The 14,463-nt window shown below is 38.4% G+C and overlaps 1 protein-coding gene across 1 annotated transcript in view; it reads right to left on the reverse strand.

Moving 5' to 3' along the window:
* The window catches only part of CCDC141 (coiled-coil domain containing 141), a 164,080-nt gene that overhangs the window by 66,752 nt on the left and 82,865 nt on the right, over positions 1 to 14,463 (reverse strand). Inside the window, 2 exon segments of the mRNA XM_089779783.1 lie at positions 1,687 to 1,828; positions 8,208 to 8,380. Coding sequence (XP_089635909.1) covers positions 1,687 to 1,828; positions 8,208 to 8,380 — 315 coding nt within the window.

The following is a 14,463-nucleotide window of genomic DNA, read 5'->3' on the forward strand; positions in this document are numbered from 1 at the left end:
TACCTACTGCAAATCTAACTAAAAAGTCTTGTGTACACTTGGGACACAGGTTTGAGCCTGCTTTCTTTTTTATCTACTTTTTTATCATTCTTAATTAATACAGCATCCTTATTATAATAAATTTGAAGCTTCACAGTGTTATAATCTAGAATTTACCATTTTGAACTTAATACTTTCAAGATACCTTATGTTTTAAAAAAATGTTTTGCAGATTACACCATTTTTTAAAACTAAAGCATCTTTAAAACTTCTCTAGCAATCTAAAAGGTCTATTTTATGCAGATATGTGTATATAACACCCTGTGAGTTATGCATGCATGCTGGCAAAAGGATAGATTATGAAGAGCAACTGCAGATGAGTCTATATGTGTATACATAGTCACTGCTAGGAATGTGAATTCATGTCTATCATTCATTTTAAAATGTTGCTTCTGAATTTGGCCTGGGATCACCGTGTGTCAAATGGAGCCTAATTTAGCAGCAGATCCTTCAGAATGCTTGCCTTTAGTAGGAGGTTGAAATGGGAAGTGTTTTACTGGGGAGCATATGGCACTGGGTAGCATTCTATGAGGAAAGTGGAGATATTTTGGTTCAAATGTTCCAAATGTCCTCAAATTCTGGGTGTCTGAAATGCAATGCCCTAAACTGAGATATCCAGAATCAGAGACCACATATGAAAATGATGGAGAAAATACACTGTTACATTTAGAGCATTCATTTGATTTAGATTCACATTTTCTTCAAGTGATGCCTTTTGTTCAGAACCAACAGGTGAGTCTTTTTGTTCAAGACTAACTAAACTACGCACTAGTTGAAACCTCATGTATAGAAAATCTGTTTCAAGGGATTCATGGATAGCAAATTGACTTCTTACCATTTGATTAAGGATAGTTCATTGCAACCTTCATGTGTACATTACGAAATTGCTTATTTAATAATTACTGAATCATTACATATTATTTAATTTTTGTCTGCACTGTAGGATGTCTTTGCTTTCCTTTGCTTGCTAGAAATATTATATTGCATTAGAGGTAGAACAGGCATATAGGCTCAAAGTGAAGTTCTGTGTGCCTAATCTATCTCTAATGTAATGAAACAGAGGTCAGAGAGAGCCTAAGACACCCAGAAGCTTGGAGGAAGCTTTCACTAACTTTCAGGATCAGTTCCTTAATGAACAGAAGGAGCCGTTATTGCGAATGTGATGCACTCTTCTTTGGCAACAAAGAAAGAGAAATCACATCACCTCTGCAGTGGTTCACAATCCCCATTCCTGTGGTTCCCCTGAGTTTGCTTCTCCTCCTCTCTCATTGTCAACAAAACAAAATGGGAAAAAATATTAAGAATGCAAGAAACTTTCATGCAAGTCACAGTCTTGGATTGGTTGCTCATATCTGCCAAAACAAAGGGCTCGTTATCAAAGCAAATCCATGATTTATTATTTAATAGGCATTGATGTAATGTGCTTGTAGAAAAAGCTTCATTTTCGGATCAAGACTTTTAAGATTACGGGTGCCTGCAGCTGCACTCAGCATTTCACAGGTACAATTCACCTATCCTCTCTACCAGCTAAATACATTATTTGATATTGTTCACTCACAAGTGAAGTCTAATGTTCTGACAGCTGTAGTGTAGAAATTCAATGCCATCTGCATGAAAACATTAATGAGAATGCCTTTTATAATGTACCTTCTTTAGATAATCTTCTAGTGAGGCAGTGAGCCTTTGTTTCTTGAAAGCAAGTTCTTTGTAAGCAGGACACTGTCTGATTAGTTGATCCACCCTTTTCTGAACACATTTTATCGTCTCCTGAATTCCAGTCATCCAAGAGCTACATTGGAACAATACGGCTGTTAATACTTGTCATGGCTTGTGCAGAAGCAAGATAACAATAGATGAATAAAAATAGCTCTTCTGTTTCATAACAAAAATGATATAGTAGGATTTTAAAAACGAGTCTTGAAAAATCTAACAGTAGTAATGCAGATAAAACTGTTCAGGAGCAAAGCAGAGAAATGATATTTCCTAACAAATTATTTCACATCCAATGCATACAACTCAGATGCAGATTCCTTAACTTGCTCTTTTACTCCCAATGACTTCAGTTGCACTACTTATGGAGTAAGGTACTAGTCAGGGCAAGTTAGGGTATTAGATTCTGGCTCTAGAGGAACTAAGCAAAAAGGAGAGAAATGAAATGAAAAAATCTGACATGCCAAGCATCTTAGATTTCTATTTTAAAAGGATATTTGACTTTGCCTCCAAATGTTTCAATTTTCTTACAGTAAATACATAAAATATGTCACCTCATTCCCTCCAAAGCTTAAGCCAACATTTGTTTAAAGAGGCGGTTTGAATAGAAGTGTAGAATAAATCAATTGAGAAAGCCCTGATTGTTTTATAATCTGAAACGTTTAAACACCAGGGTGCCAGTTCGCAATAATATGAATGCTTAAGGCAGTTCTCTCCAAATTGTAAACAAGTCATCACAGAGAATTAGGATTTGAAGATGGAGCATAAACAGAATTAGCGCTCGTATTACTTAATTTACTATTGAAGTTGTCTCTGACAAAGATAAATAAATACATCCAAAATTTATCAACTACTGCTAACGTGAATATTGTCAATTTAATTTCTCTGCTGACTTCCTAATGTACTTATCTTGATTCAACTATATACAGCCAGGCCCAGTGATTCTGAAGACCAAGTTCAGCAACCATGATTAAAGTTGAGCAATACCCTATCTAATGACATGGAGAATGGCATTAGACTGAATCTGCTGAGTGTATGTGGCCCAGAGAAAATCCAAGATCACAATAAGGACATTATTTATGGAAAAAGTGGCTTCGAATTTTGCAAATTAATTTCTCAACATATCTATAACCTCTTATTTTTCAATGTAACCTTAAAATGTATAAAAAGTTGTCCCTCTGTTTCAACATTTCTTAAAGAAGAGATATTACTTTTAATTTACCAAAGCAGCTCCTTCAAACACTAATAGAGATTAAGGTTATACCTCTTGTAGATGATTACTTAGAGCTTAATAAAATCTTGGAAAGCCCTAATGATTCTGTCTGGCTTTAATACAAATAATGAATTTATGACATGGTGAAATTGAGTTTAATCAGTAATGAAATGAGGCCAAATCTTAAACTACTGATAGGCAAGCAGACTGGCCAGAATGATAATGAGGATTTTCTTATTAGACAAAAATCAATTGACTGAAGAAATTCTGAGTGAATATAAAATGCATCTTCTACAGCACTACTGTATAGTCAGCAGGCTTTCATTTTTAAAATGAAAATACACATGAAATCAGTAACTACAAATAGTCTCATTTGAAACAAAAATCTGAATGGGAGTTTTTTAATCTGGGTATAATAGCAGAGAGAATATAATAAAGACTTGCCCACCAATAATCTCTTTTCAAAATCTACACATCTTCTAATATGTATGTTCTTGTACTCTTTCATTTATTCTGATCAACTTTTAGCAGAGTAAGAATATTATGTGTTATGAGCAGATCTGAGAACTAGATAGGACTAATCCAGTTACCTGATTAAAGTCCCAATCCTACAAATCTGATGTGAGTGCTTCTTACATAAACACTCAGTGAAATCTCTGGAATAAAGTGCTAATCTACATTAGGGTGGCAGAATTGGGCTCTAGTTTGTAAGCTATTCAAGGCAGGAAACGGTATTACACATACGCATGTAAAGTGCCTAATACATTTTGGGCTGTTCTATAAATAACGATAGTGAAACTATGAGGATGAAGCTATTCACTGACATTTTAAGGTCTTTCTTTAATGTTTCCTGCTTTTGCCTACCACATACATAAATTTAGACCATCCAATTGTCTGGGCCAACATCTGAAAACCTTACTAATGCTGAATAGTACATTAGAGCTAGGCAAAATTTTTCATATGAATAGTCTGAAATACTGAAATATGCAGTACTGGGTTGGCTGGAACTATTTGTGAATCTAACACAAATTATCAAATAACTTCAGCTAAGAAAAAAAATCTTATGCACTAGATTCACCAGGGAAGTAGGAACCATTCACAAAACTAGAGGGCTGTGTCTAGACTGGCAAGTTTTCCGGCAAAAGCAGCCGCTTTTCCGGAATACTTGCCAGCTGTCTATACTGGCCACTTGAATTTCCGCAAGAACACTGACTTCCTACAGTCTGAAATCAGTGCTTCTTGCGGAAATACTATGCTGCTTCCATTCGAGCAAAAGTCATTTTGCGCAAAGCTTTACGCAAAAGGGCCAGTGTAGACAGCGCAGATTTGTTTTGCGCAAAAAAGCCCCGATCGCAAAAATGGCGATCGGGGCTTTTTTGCGCAAAAGCGCGTCTAGATTGGCATGGACGCTTTTCCGCAAAAAGTGCTTTTGTGGAAAAGCGTCTGTGCCAATCTAGACGCTTTTTTCCGCAAATGCTTTTAACGGAAAACTTTTCCGTTAAAAGAATTTGTGGAAAATCATGCCAGTCTAGACGTAGCAGAAGTGTAAGAGTACTCCAAAGCCTGGAGTTTAGGGCACTGACAGGCAACATGGGAGGCAGGTTCAAATAGCTGTTCTGACTCAGGCAAAGTGGGGCTTAGAATCTGTGTTTCTCAGGTTCCAGCTAAGTGCTCTAGTTGTACAGTGTAAAGGGTGGGGCTCTTCTCTTCTAGTATTATGAATGACATTTCTTATTTTTAATTTTTAATAAAAAGCACTTCAAAATGCCCCAAACGGAAATGAAACATTTTATTTAAACCCATATTATTTTTTCTTTGTTTAATTTCACCAAGAAACATAATTATTTTTTGTTTGGTTGGTTGTTTGGGGTTGATCTTGTAGTAATTGCTGTTCAAAACAGGACACAGATACTCTACAACAGCCCTACCCAAGAGAAAGGAAATCAGGGAAAATAATGTATATCCAGTTGAAGGAATGGAATGAATTTAGGGAGGAATAAAATTGCACAAGTTGAAATCTGAGGCTATTACCCAGAACACTTGTTGAAAGTGCCGTGAAAACTTCATAGTCCATACTGTAAAGACAGCCATCCTTGTCTTCAAAAGTCTCAGGTAAACGATGGAAGCCAGGTGAGCTCAGATTCTGTCTCTCTCTTGTTCCCTATAATGTCTTTATTTTCCCCGAGTCCTTTCACTCACCTGGGCTACTAAAATCCCTTTCAGTGCTGAATAAGATCTTACCTCAAGTGGGTGGGGTGCAGCACTCATCACTTACTTTCTACAAACATAATCCCACACAGCTGAGCATGAAGCCACTTTGGGCACCTGCCAGGCTCTTGGCTCACTGCCTGGTTTCCTGTGATGATTGGGTGTGTGAAGGAAACCAGAAATTTGTGGAGACAGCTCACTGTACAGAAATGTTGCCCAGCATGGGAAGGGAAGACCAATTCTAATTCACTCTGAGAGTCCTGATCTCTTCTTACTTTCCTAATCCAAAAATCCCTTCCTTTTCCTGACAACATTCCTACCAGCCCTTAATTCCTCATAGAAACTGTCCTCTTCTAGGAGATCTAAACACTACCCAAGCTCCTAATAAGAAGTAGTCAAAACTCAGTTTTATGTCTCATTTGAAAGATTCACCTCCAACAGCACACTGGTTTTATAATGACTAAAAGAGAAGACTTCCCTGTTTTCCTTTCAGAAACTCCATGTTGGCTAAAGTGCAAAACATTTCTGGGGGAAGCACTGGCTTCCAGGAGCACCATAAATGTGGCACTTTTCTGTCCCAACACCCTTCTGATGTCATCTGTTCCTGACTCAGAGAGCTGTTCTTTGGAAGGTATGTCGGGGAAGACGAAAGAAGAAAGCTAGTGAATTAGTCCAACATTTCTGAACCTGGATGCCTAAAGTTAGGTTCCCAAACTGATGTTTAGGCACCTAATTAAAAGTTGCTTTCTTTTAAGAAGTGCTGAACTTTGCAGCACCCACTAAAATCTATGGATGCTTCAGGTGCTCAGCCCTTTGGAAACAAAGCTACTTTGATCTACCTGCCCAAATACAGATTCACGAGTCTAACTCTGGCTCCTGGATTTGATCACTTTCAGGGAATAGACAATGATACAACTTAAGTAAAGGCTGATTCAGGCCAGGTCCACACTACGGGGGGAGGTCAGCTTAAGATATGCAATCCCAGCTACATAAAAAACATAGCTGCAGTTGATGTACCTGAAACCAAGCTTTGGTGCTGTCCTCACAGCAAGGTGTTGATGGGAAAAATGCTCTCATCGACTTTCCTTACTCACCAGTAGTAAGAGTCTTAGTACTGACGGGTGCACCCTCAGCGTTTGATTTATCGGGTCTTTACTAGGATGCTAGATTGACTGCTGCAGCATTGATCTTCCCGCAAGTGGAGACATGGCCTCCCCCTCAGTGCAGGAGAAGGTTAAATGAGGCAGAAAGTGAACTTGTCAGGAGTGGAAGGAAATCAGCAGGGAAAGGGGGGAAACAGAAGACGTATGGTTTTTGTTTGCTTTTTTGGTTTGGTTTTGTTTAAAAGCTAGGATTTGGAAAATTTCAGTATTCAAATTGTATACATTTTGTTCAATTCTCAAGAGGTGTATAATTAACTTGAGTGACCTTGTGACTGTTGCTTTAACCTTCACTACACACACAGCTTGTTGCACTAAGTTGTTGCATTTTTTCCACATTTAAAGCACAAGGTCTTCTAAGCAGGAATGGCATCTCTCTTATTTTTATGTAAAATGTCTAGCACAACTTGGGAAGCTCAAAATTTTAAAAAACACTACCAAAAATGCTAGTTAACTTCCATGAGAGAAGTTTTAACTAGAGCTCCCTGGCAAAGAGTTTTTCTTCTCTTTCGGCAAGGGTACCTGCTTATGGCAGCACATATTAGCATTGCTGTTATCAGTGTTGCCTATCCAGAAGGATTTTTATTTAATTTTGCCACAAACCTCTAACACAATTACTTCATGTCAATTTGTCACTTTCCTTCTCGACTTGTCCTGGGGTTTCAGTATCCCAGCACTGTGTCACAGGCTTCTAGTACTCTGAAGCAGAGTACTTAAATACAGTAAGTATGGTTTTAAAAGACAGAGAAAATTAATGGCTGCAGTAATTTTATGGATCCGTTCTTAAAAGGTCTGAAGACGCCAAACCATTAATCAGATAGCCAATGCAATTTGGAATCCTGTTTGCTTTGTATCCACTGCCACTGAGATACTGTTGAACAAAGAACAGCCTGAGGTTTGTGATTGCTGCTGGCTTAAAAAAAAAATGAAATGAAAGCAAACGGAAGAAAACCTTCTCTCTCATTCTGCTTATCTATTTAAATACCAGCGGCAAGAATAATAAAATCAGCTGCATGTGGTATGGGTAAAATCACTGAACTTATTATAGGATCTCTTTGCTTGGCTCAGAGCTCTAAATAACTACAGTGGGTGCTACTCAGACTGCAGTGGAACTAAAGTGCCCCCTTTGGATGAAAATCAATGCAATGTTAAGTTTTTTGTTTGTAAGTGATAGCACAGGATCTTGAAGTGAAGAGAGTTCCTACATAGATTTTGAAGTTCTCTTCTGAAGCAAAGCTTTTTACACTCCTGGAATGACAAGTTGTGAAAAATAGGAGACAATCAACTTAATTTGAATCTAAGTTTCATTGAGGTAAATCAGGAGTAACTCCACTCAGGTCCCTAGAATTACACTGTTCTTGCTAACAACAACAGATGGGGGAAAAAGAAAGGTTACTTTATTAATAAATAAAGGTCACAAAGAAGCAGAGGAACTGTTCATATTCTTACATTTAGCTTAATACATATTATGTTCATCTGCTATATTAAGTTATAAATTATTAAATTTAATATACAGGATAGGCTTTCAAATGTCTGAAAATGTGCATTTGGGATTGTAAAAATGACTATCTGTTGACATTTTATTTTATCTGGACCAGACTGCCTTTTCCTAAACATTTTCTGATCTAACCATAGCCTTTTATGTACATAATTTATGTTTCAGTGTATATCGTTCTAAAAATGAACAAACAAAAACTTGTGATAGGAAGCAGAGCAATTTGTTCATATAGTATCAGTGAAAAATAATGACAAATTTTGAAGACTCATTCATGCCACTGGGCACAGACTGGCCCTAAATGAGTTTTTGTCTTCGATCAGGTTAGTGGGAGATCTGAAACAGTCGTAAAATAGAGAGAGAAAGAGCTCTCTTTACTCACCTGTGGGAATCTCCTTTAGTAACTAAGGCTTGTCCCTTCTGCAAAGCATCAGTTGTGCAGTCTTTAATTTCTCCCTGTAATTCCTCATGCTTCATTGCCAAGATAGGCAAACTTAAGCCCTCTGAGTTAAGGAGCTTAAGGTAAGCTTCAATACCTCCAAGAGCATCAAATGCCTGTCAAATGAAACACATTTCTTCAGTATTTTGATTTACAATACCAAAGTATTTGGTACAAAGCAAATATATTAGATGGATATTCATTAGTATTTTCTCAAAAATGAACATGATTCAATCAATTTAGGGCCTAATTCTGATCATCACAAAGGGGAAAAAAACAGACCCCACTGAGGTCTACAGAGTTATGTGAAAGTACATGAAAGGGGGATCCGATTTTGAGTTTAAAAGCAGAATTCATTTTATAGACATAATCAGACCAGTTTGATTCCAAGTCTCGGCCAAAGTGACTTGATCAATGCAGATGAAAATGTTAGAACTCCATGCATCAAAAAGTGTACGGAACACAGACCTACATTTATTACGAATCCTGTTAACAAAGCAGAAAAAAAGTGTAAAGGCACTAATACTAGGACCATAGGACATGATCCCACGATTAAGTTGTAGTGGTAATTTATGAAGAAAATGCTGAGTGTGGAGTTACAGAAAGTGATCCAAGAGATCTTATCGCATCATGTATTGAGAGTCATAAGCACTATTTTTAGCACTTTATGTTATTACTGCAGAGAGAGCTTCAGTATCTGTCTAAGATGTAGACTTTCTAGTAAATTCATTGCTAACAGAATCATTAACTAAGTTCCACATGTAACTTAAATCTAAAGCTGTGGGAAATATTTTTTTCCATTTGTGAAAATATTTGAGATTTCAAAAATGTTCCTATTCCACACTGGGATAAACGCGAGGCATTTCTTTTTCTTCTTTGTATTGTTAAAAATGAAAGAGAGTTCCCAGCCTTAGAATAACCACTAGACCAGAGACCCATAGCTGAAATGTCAGACAGGAAGGTTCCAGTCTCTGGACTAAAGCAGGCCTAGTTTCGTATACGAGCGCCTGATCTCTGGACTATAGACTCAGTCTCTTCCTCTGGCAGGATGCATGTTTAATTATATAAAGTGGAACATCTCCAACAGCAGATTGCAGGGCTGTCCTTAGGATTTATGGGCCCCTATGCAGTATTATTAAATTGGTGCCCCTATGCCTGATGACAGCTTGGATTCGCAGTCTGGGAAAAGGGATGAGGCAGCAAAGGATACTGAGATACCTGGTCCACCACACAGTTCCTCACAGAATGCACTGCACTGGTTCATTTGGCACAGCCCCTGACTCAGGAGATGGCAGCATGTGCTGGGTATGTAGCTGACTTACTCTTATCTGCTGAGGTCTCAGTCGTGCCCCAAATTTTTGGGTGCCCTACACAGCTGCATATGTTTCCTATGCCTAAGGATGGCCCTGACAGAGAATGAGGCACAGAAGCCTGGTGTTTAGAGCATTCATATTGTAACCCACCCACTTGTAACTACCACCAGACAGATTTGAGCCTGGGATCTCTAGAGCTTAGTGTATGAGCCTCTACAGATTGAGCTATAAAGCCAGCTGGCTTGCAGCCTAGGCTGTAGAGCTCCTTTGTTCTTATCTCTTGTGGTAAGTGGTCCAAATGCCACTACATGGGACACAGTAGGTGTGTGGATTACAATATGACATGTGGGAAGCCCAGGTTCCAATCCCCCCTTTGTTATCTTCCCACATACCAATTCAGTGCTCTAAACACCAGGTTCTACTCAGTCTCCTCTGTTGGAACCCTTTGGATAAGTAATTAAATCATAGAATCATAGAACACTAGAACTGGAAGGGACCTTGAGAGATCATCGAGTCCAGGCCCCTGCCCTCATAGTAGGACCCTGTACCATCTAGACCATCTCTGATAGATGTTTATCTAACTACGCATAGGGCTAGCAAGAAAGAGACTTACTATATAGCTTTGTGGTTAGGACAATCACTAATGGGATGGGGGTGATGCAGTTTCAGTCTATACTCCAATGAATATAGAATTAATTATACAAAGTAGAATTATACAAAGTAGAATCTCTCAAAAGGAGAGATTGGGAGAGACACACGGCCTGATTCAGTATATAGGTTCAAACCTCTATTTCCCAGGTGAAGATCCTAACCACTGGGCTATTGGCTATTTTTAACTGGGTGTCTCTGTTTTTGGTTTTGACCAGAAATTCCATTCTCAACCTGAGAAAACTTTCTGAATGGAAGTTTTGTTGAAATTGGCATATTCCCCAAAAACACCGTTTTGCCAGAAATTCCCGATCAGCTCTGACCAAATTCTGTCCCCTTTTACTTCAAATAATGATTCTGAAAATTGATTACAAATAGCATTGCAGAATTTCCTTTTTATTGGCCTTTATATCAAATATGTCAAGCAGAGAGATTGGATTTGTTTTTTAAGTCCTGTAAATTTAGACTGGATCTTTAATTTTTTTCAGTTCATCTAATATAATCAATAATATGAATTACACAGACCAAATTCTCTTCTTAGTTACTATATCATGCTCCCACACTAGCATCGTGAGTATTCTTACTGTACTCAATTTTCGCTTGCAAATCTTGTTTGCTATGCAGTGCCATTATGTTCAAAATAATAAAACATAGAGCATTAATGCTATTATGATCTTGTGTATGTGTTTCTCATGTGGAGAACTTTCAAAAGAATTAATTTCCTATTTAATAAATATACACCTGTGCACAAAAGGACAAAAAGAAAAAAGATCCAAAATGGGAATGAAACAGTGTATAGCTGCTATTGCATGTTATGCATGAACTAAAACAATTGAGACCAGTCCATAAGATGCTGAGTCAATGGAAAAGTGACAAGCTAAAATTTATTCACACACCTAAGAGAAATGCTTATCATTACTGAAGCCGAGGAAAAAGTGGACAAAAATACTTGAAACTGATGCAGTCATGGAAATACATATGGGGGAGGAGGAAAGTGATTAATTCTATAATGAAGAATGGAAAACACTAAACATATATTAGAAGAGAAATTAACAGCGTCAGAAAAAAAATCATAGTAACCAAAGCAGGTTAGGCACAAAGCAAGCACCAGCAAGAAAGTCAGAAAGTTTTTAATCCTCAATGCTGCTGTACAAAAAGATGGCATAATCAATCCTAATGCAGTTGGTGAGACAACGTTTTGTATAGGTACTGCCAAGAACTGGGTTAACTATTATCCGTAAGAAAATTAATTCAGTATTGAGATATTATTTGTGCTATCCAGACCAAGAAAAGTGAAGAGGAAAAATACAAACATGAAATGCACACAACAAATTTCAGGTAATTTATAGTATTGTTGTAGCCATATTGATTCTAGGATAGTAGAGAGACATAGTGGTGAGGTAATATCTTTTATTGACCAATTTCTGCTAGTGAAAAAGACAAATATTCAAGCTACATAATGTTGCATAAAAAAGCCTCCGCCTGAGTTCACTAGATTTATATACATGGATTTTCTAAAGCTACACCAAACTGTAAGGTCTAAGGCTTTAAACTGCAATTTATTGTGATCCTTGTCAATCTTTGTAATCTGTGTAACTCTCAAATTTACTGTAAACTGCAACTTTGTAATCTTTGTAACATTCAGCCACCCTGCTTGGAACTTTCCCTAAACTGCATTCTCCCCTGAATGAATGGAGAGAGAGTGTGAGTGTGTTTGAAGAAGGCTTGGAACAATGGACTACATGGCAATGAGTCATCACAGTCTGGGCATGTTCTCTGCTGGATAAAGGGAAGTCTGGGCATGCTCCCTGATGACAAGGTGAATGAGTCACAGGAGCCATTCAAACACTATATAAAGAGAAGGAGCACATGCGAGACTCTCTTTTTTTCCTTCCACTGATCCTGAGACGCTCCCCTCCAGTGTCTTTCCTCCTGACCAGCTTCCCCAGCCATGACGAGCAGACAGACCCTCCAGGATCCACATGCCTTGGCTCCTTCTGCAACCCATATGTCTGTGTAAGTATGTGATTGCCTGAGGGCAGGAATGAATGGGTATGAATGAGTGAATGAATGGAGGGGTGTGTGCTTGCTTGCTTGCTTGCGTGAGAGAGAGAGAGAGAGAGAGAGAGAGAGAGAGAGAGAGAGAGAGATCTATCTTCTTTAGTTTAAACCTTTGGTGGCTGCTTTCTCCTTTTTTGTTTTACCTAGTGGAAATAAACCCACACTAGTGTTACCCTGGGTGGTCTCCAGTGAGAATATGTTTGGGGTAACACACAGAACTCTTCTTCAGGTCCATATGGACATTTTAAATATGGACCAGTTTATGATTTGCTAGAGTAGTCTCTGATCTATTATGTAACAGAACTCCATCTACTGTGTAGTCAAAAGATTTATTCTGAACACTGGATTTACACAAATCATTTACATTTGGGGGAACTTGAGGCACAGAGGGTAAAGCCAAATCATTTCCACTAATTTGTAGTCCAATATGAGATATGTAAAGCCTGATTTCTGAAGGCCCTTATTTTTATAGCACTTAAAGGAACATAGCTTTGCCATTCTAAAATATTTCTACTGAGCATGGGTAAAGTGTGATTTTTCTATGGCTTATCCATTTTCACAAAAATTGGATGTATTTTTACAAATAAAAGGCAAATACTTGACATAAAAGCCACCCTCTTTCACAAACTGAAATGTGTGCTCCAGCATAAGGGGGCACTAGAACTTTTCAAGTACAATATTTTAACATGGGAAAAGCAATTTATTTTCCCTAGAATTTTGTTCTTGGAAATGGTGGAACTGTCTTGATTAAATTAGAATCATCCTGAGGCAGATAGCTCACATGTAAAATTTCAGCCCAAACAATTGTTCTAAGCAACTGAAAAGAGGATCTTAAAATGGAAGTGTCGGTAACCTTAAACTAGTGTTTGTAAAAGCAGAGACAATCATCAAAAGGACAAGTGTTTCACTTTACTGTATTTTAACTAAAAGAGACAGTGTTAATAGTCTACTGCAAGGCAGAATCAGAAACAATATCGGCCAAGAAAATGTATAACCACTTAGGAAAACCATTCAAGAACTGAGGTAATTCCAATGCTTATTTTATCTGCAAGCAACTTAGATGGAGGGAAAATAATCGGCTTACTCCACTGTAGACACAATGACTAAAATAAGTATAAGAGTGCTGCCATATAGTTGTCTGTCATCAACAATCTGTGGTCTTGAGGTAATTAGTAGGCAGACATGCATGTAAAAAAATTCCCCAAAAGGTCCCAGTCTTTCTTCAGGACCTACTAGTATAGGTTATAGTGCCTGGGAAGAGTCCACGTGAAGTAAATGGGACTCTGGAGTGGCACAGGAATCCTCATTAGCAGATCCTCATGCAAGATATATACATTGGCCAAACTGGACAGTCCCTACGTAAAGGAATAAATGGACACAAATCAGATATCAGGAATGGTAATATACAAAAACCTGTAGAATACTTCAATCTCCCTGGACACACAGTAGCCGATTTAGAAGTAGCCATCCTGCATAAAAAAAACAGACTTCAAAGAGAAACTGCAGAGCTACAATTCATTTGAAAATTTGACACTATCAATTTAGGATTAAACAAAGACTGTGAATGGCTAGCCAACTACAAGAGTGATTTCTCGTCTCTTGGTGTTCACACCTCCACATCAGCTGCCACATCCTCCCTGACTGAATTGACCTTGTTATTTCTGGCCTTCCTCTTGATTGGTACGCCTTTCTTTTCATGTGCCTGTATATTTATACCTGCCTCTGGAATTTCCACTACATGCATCTGATGAAATTGGTCTTTGCCCACAAAAGTTTATGCTCCAATAAATCTGTAAGGACTTCTCGTTGTTCATGCAAGACTGAGTCCTAAATTGCTAACTGAATACAGGCACTCCCTGAATTACAAACATCCGACTTTCAAATGTCCGCACATATAAACCAAAGCTCACCTGCAGCCTCGGGGGAGTGGGCAAGAAGCACAGGTGGTGGCAAGCAGCACAAGTGCTGACTGGAAGACTCCAGAGGAGCAGGGAGTGGTTGTGCAGCCATCTACTGGAGAGAAGCAGTGCTTTGAAGGGGAACTGCTGCTTCTCTCCCACCACCAGCTGCACAGCCGTCCCCTGCTCCTCCAGAGTCACCCAGCCTGCGCTTGCACCATTTGCTGCTTCAGGTGAGCAGAGGCTGGGTGCAGAATGAGAGGCAGAAGTAGTTCAATT

The sequence above is a fragment of the Pelodiscus sinensis genome, chromosome 7 (genome assembly GCF_052426305.1).
Source record: "Pelodiscus sinensis isolate ZL-2025 chromosome 7, ASM5242630v1, whole genome shotgun sequence".
In the NCBI taxonomy this organism is placed as follows: Eukaryota; Metazoa; Chordata; order Testudines; family Trionychidae; genus Pelodiscus; species Pelodiscus sinensis.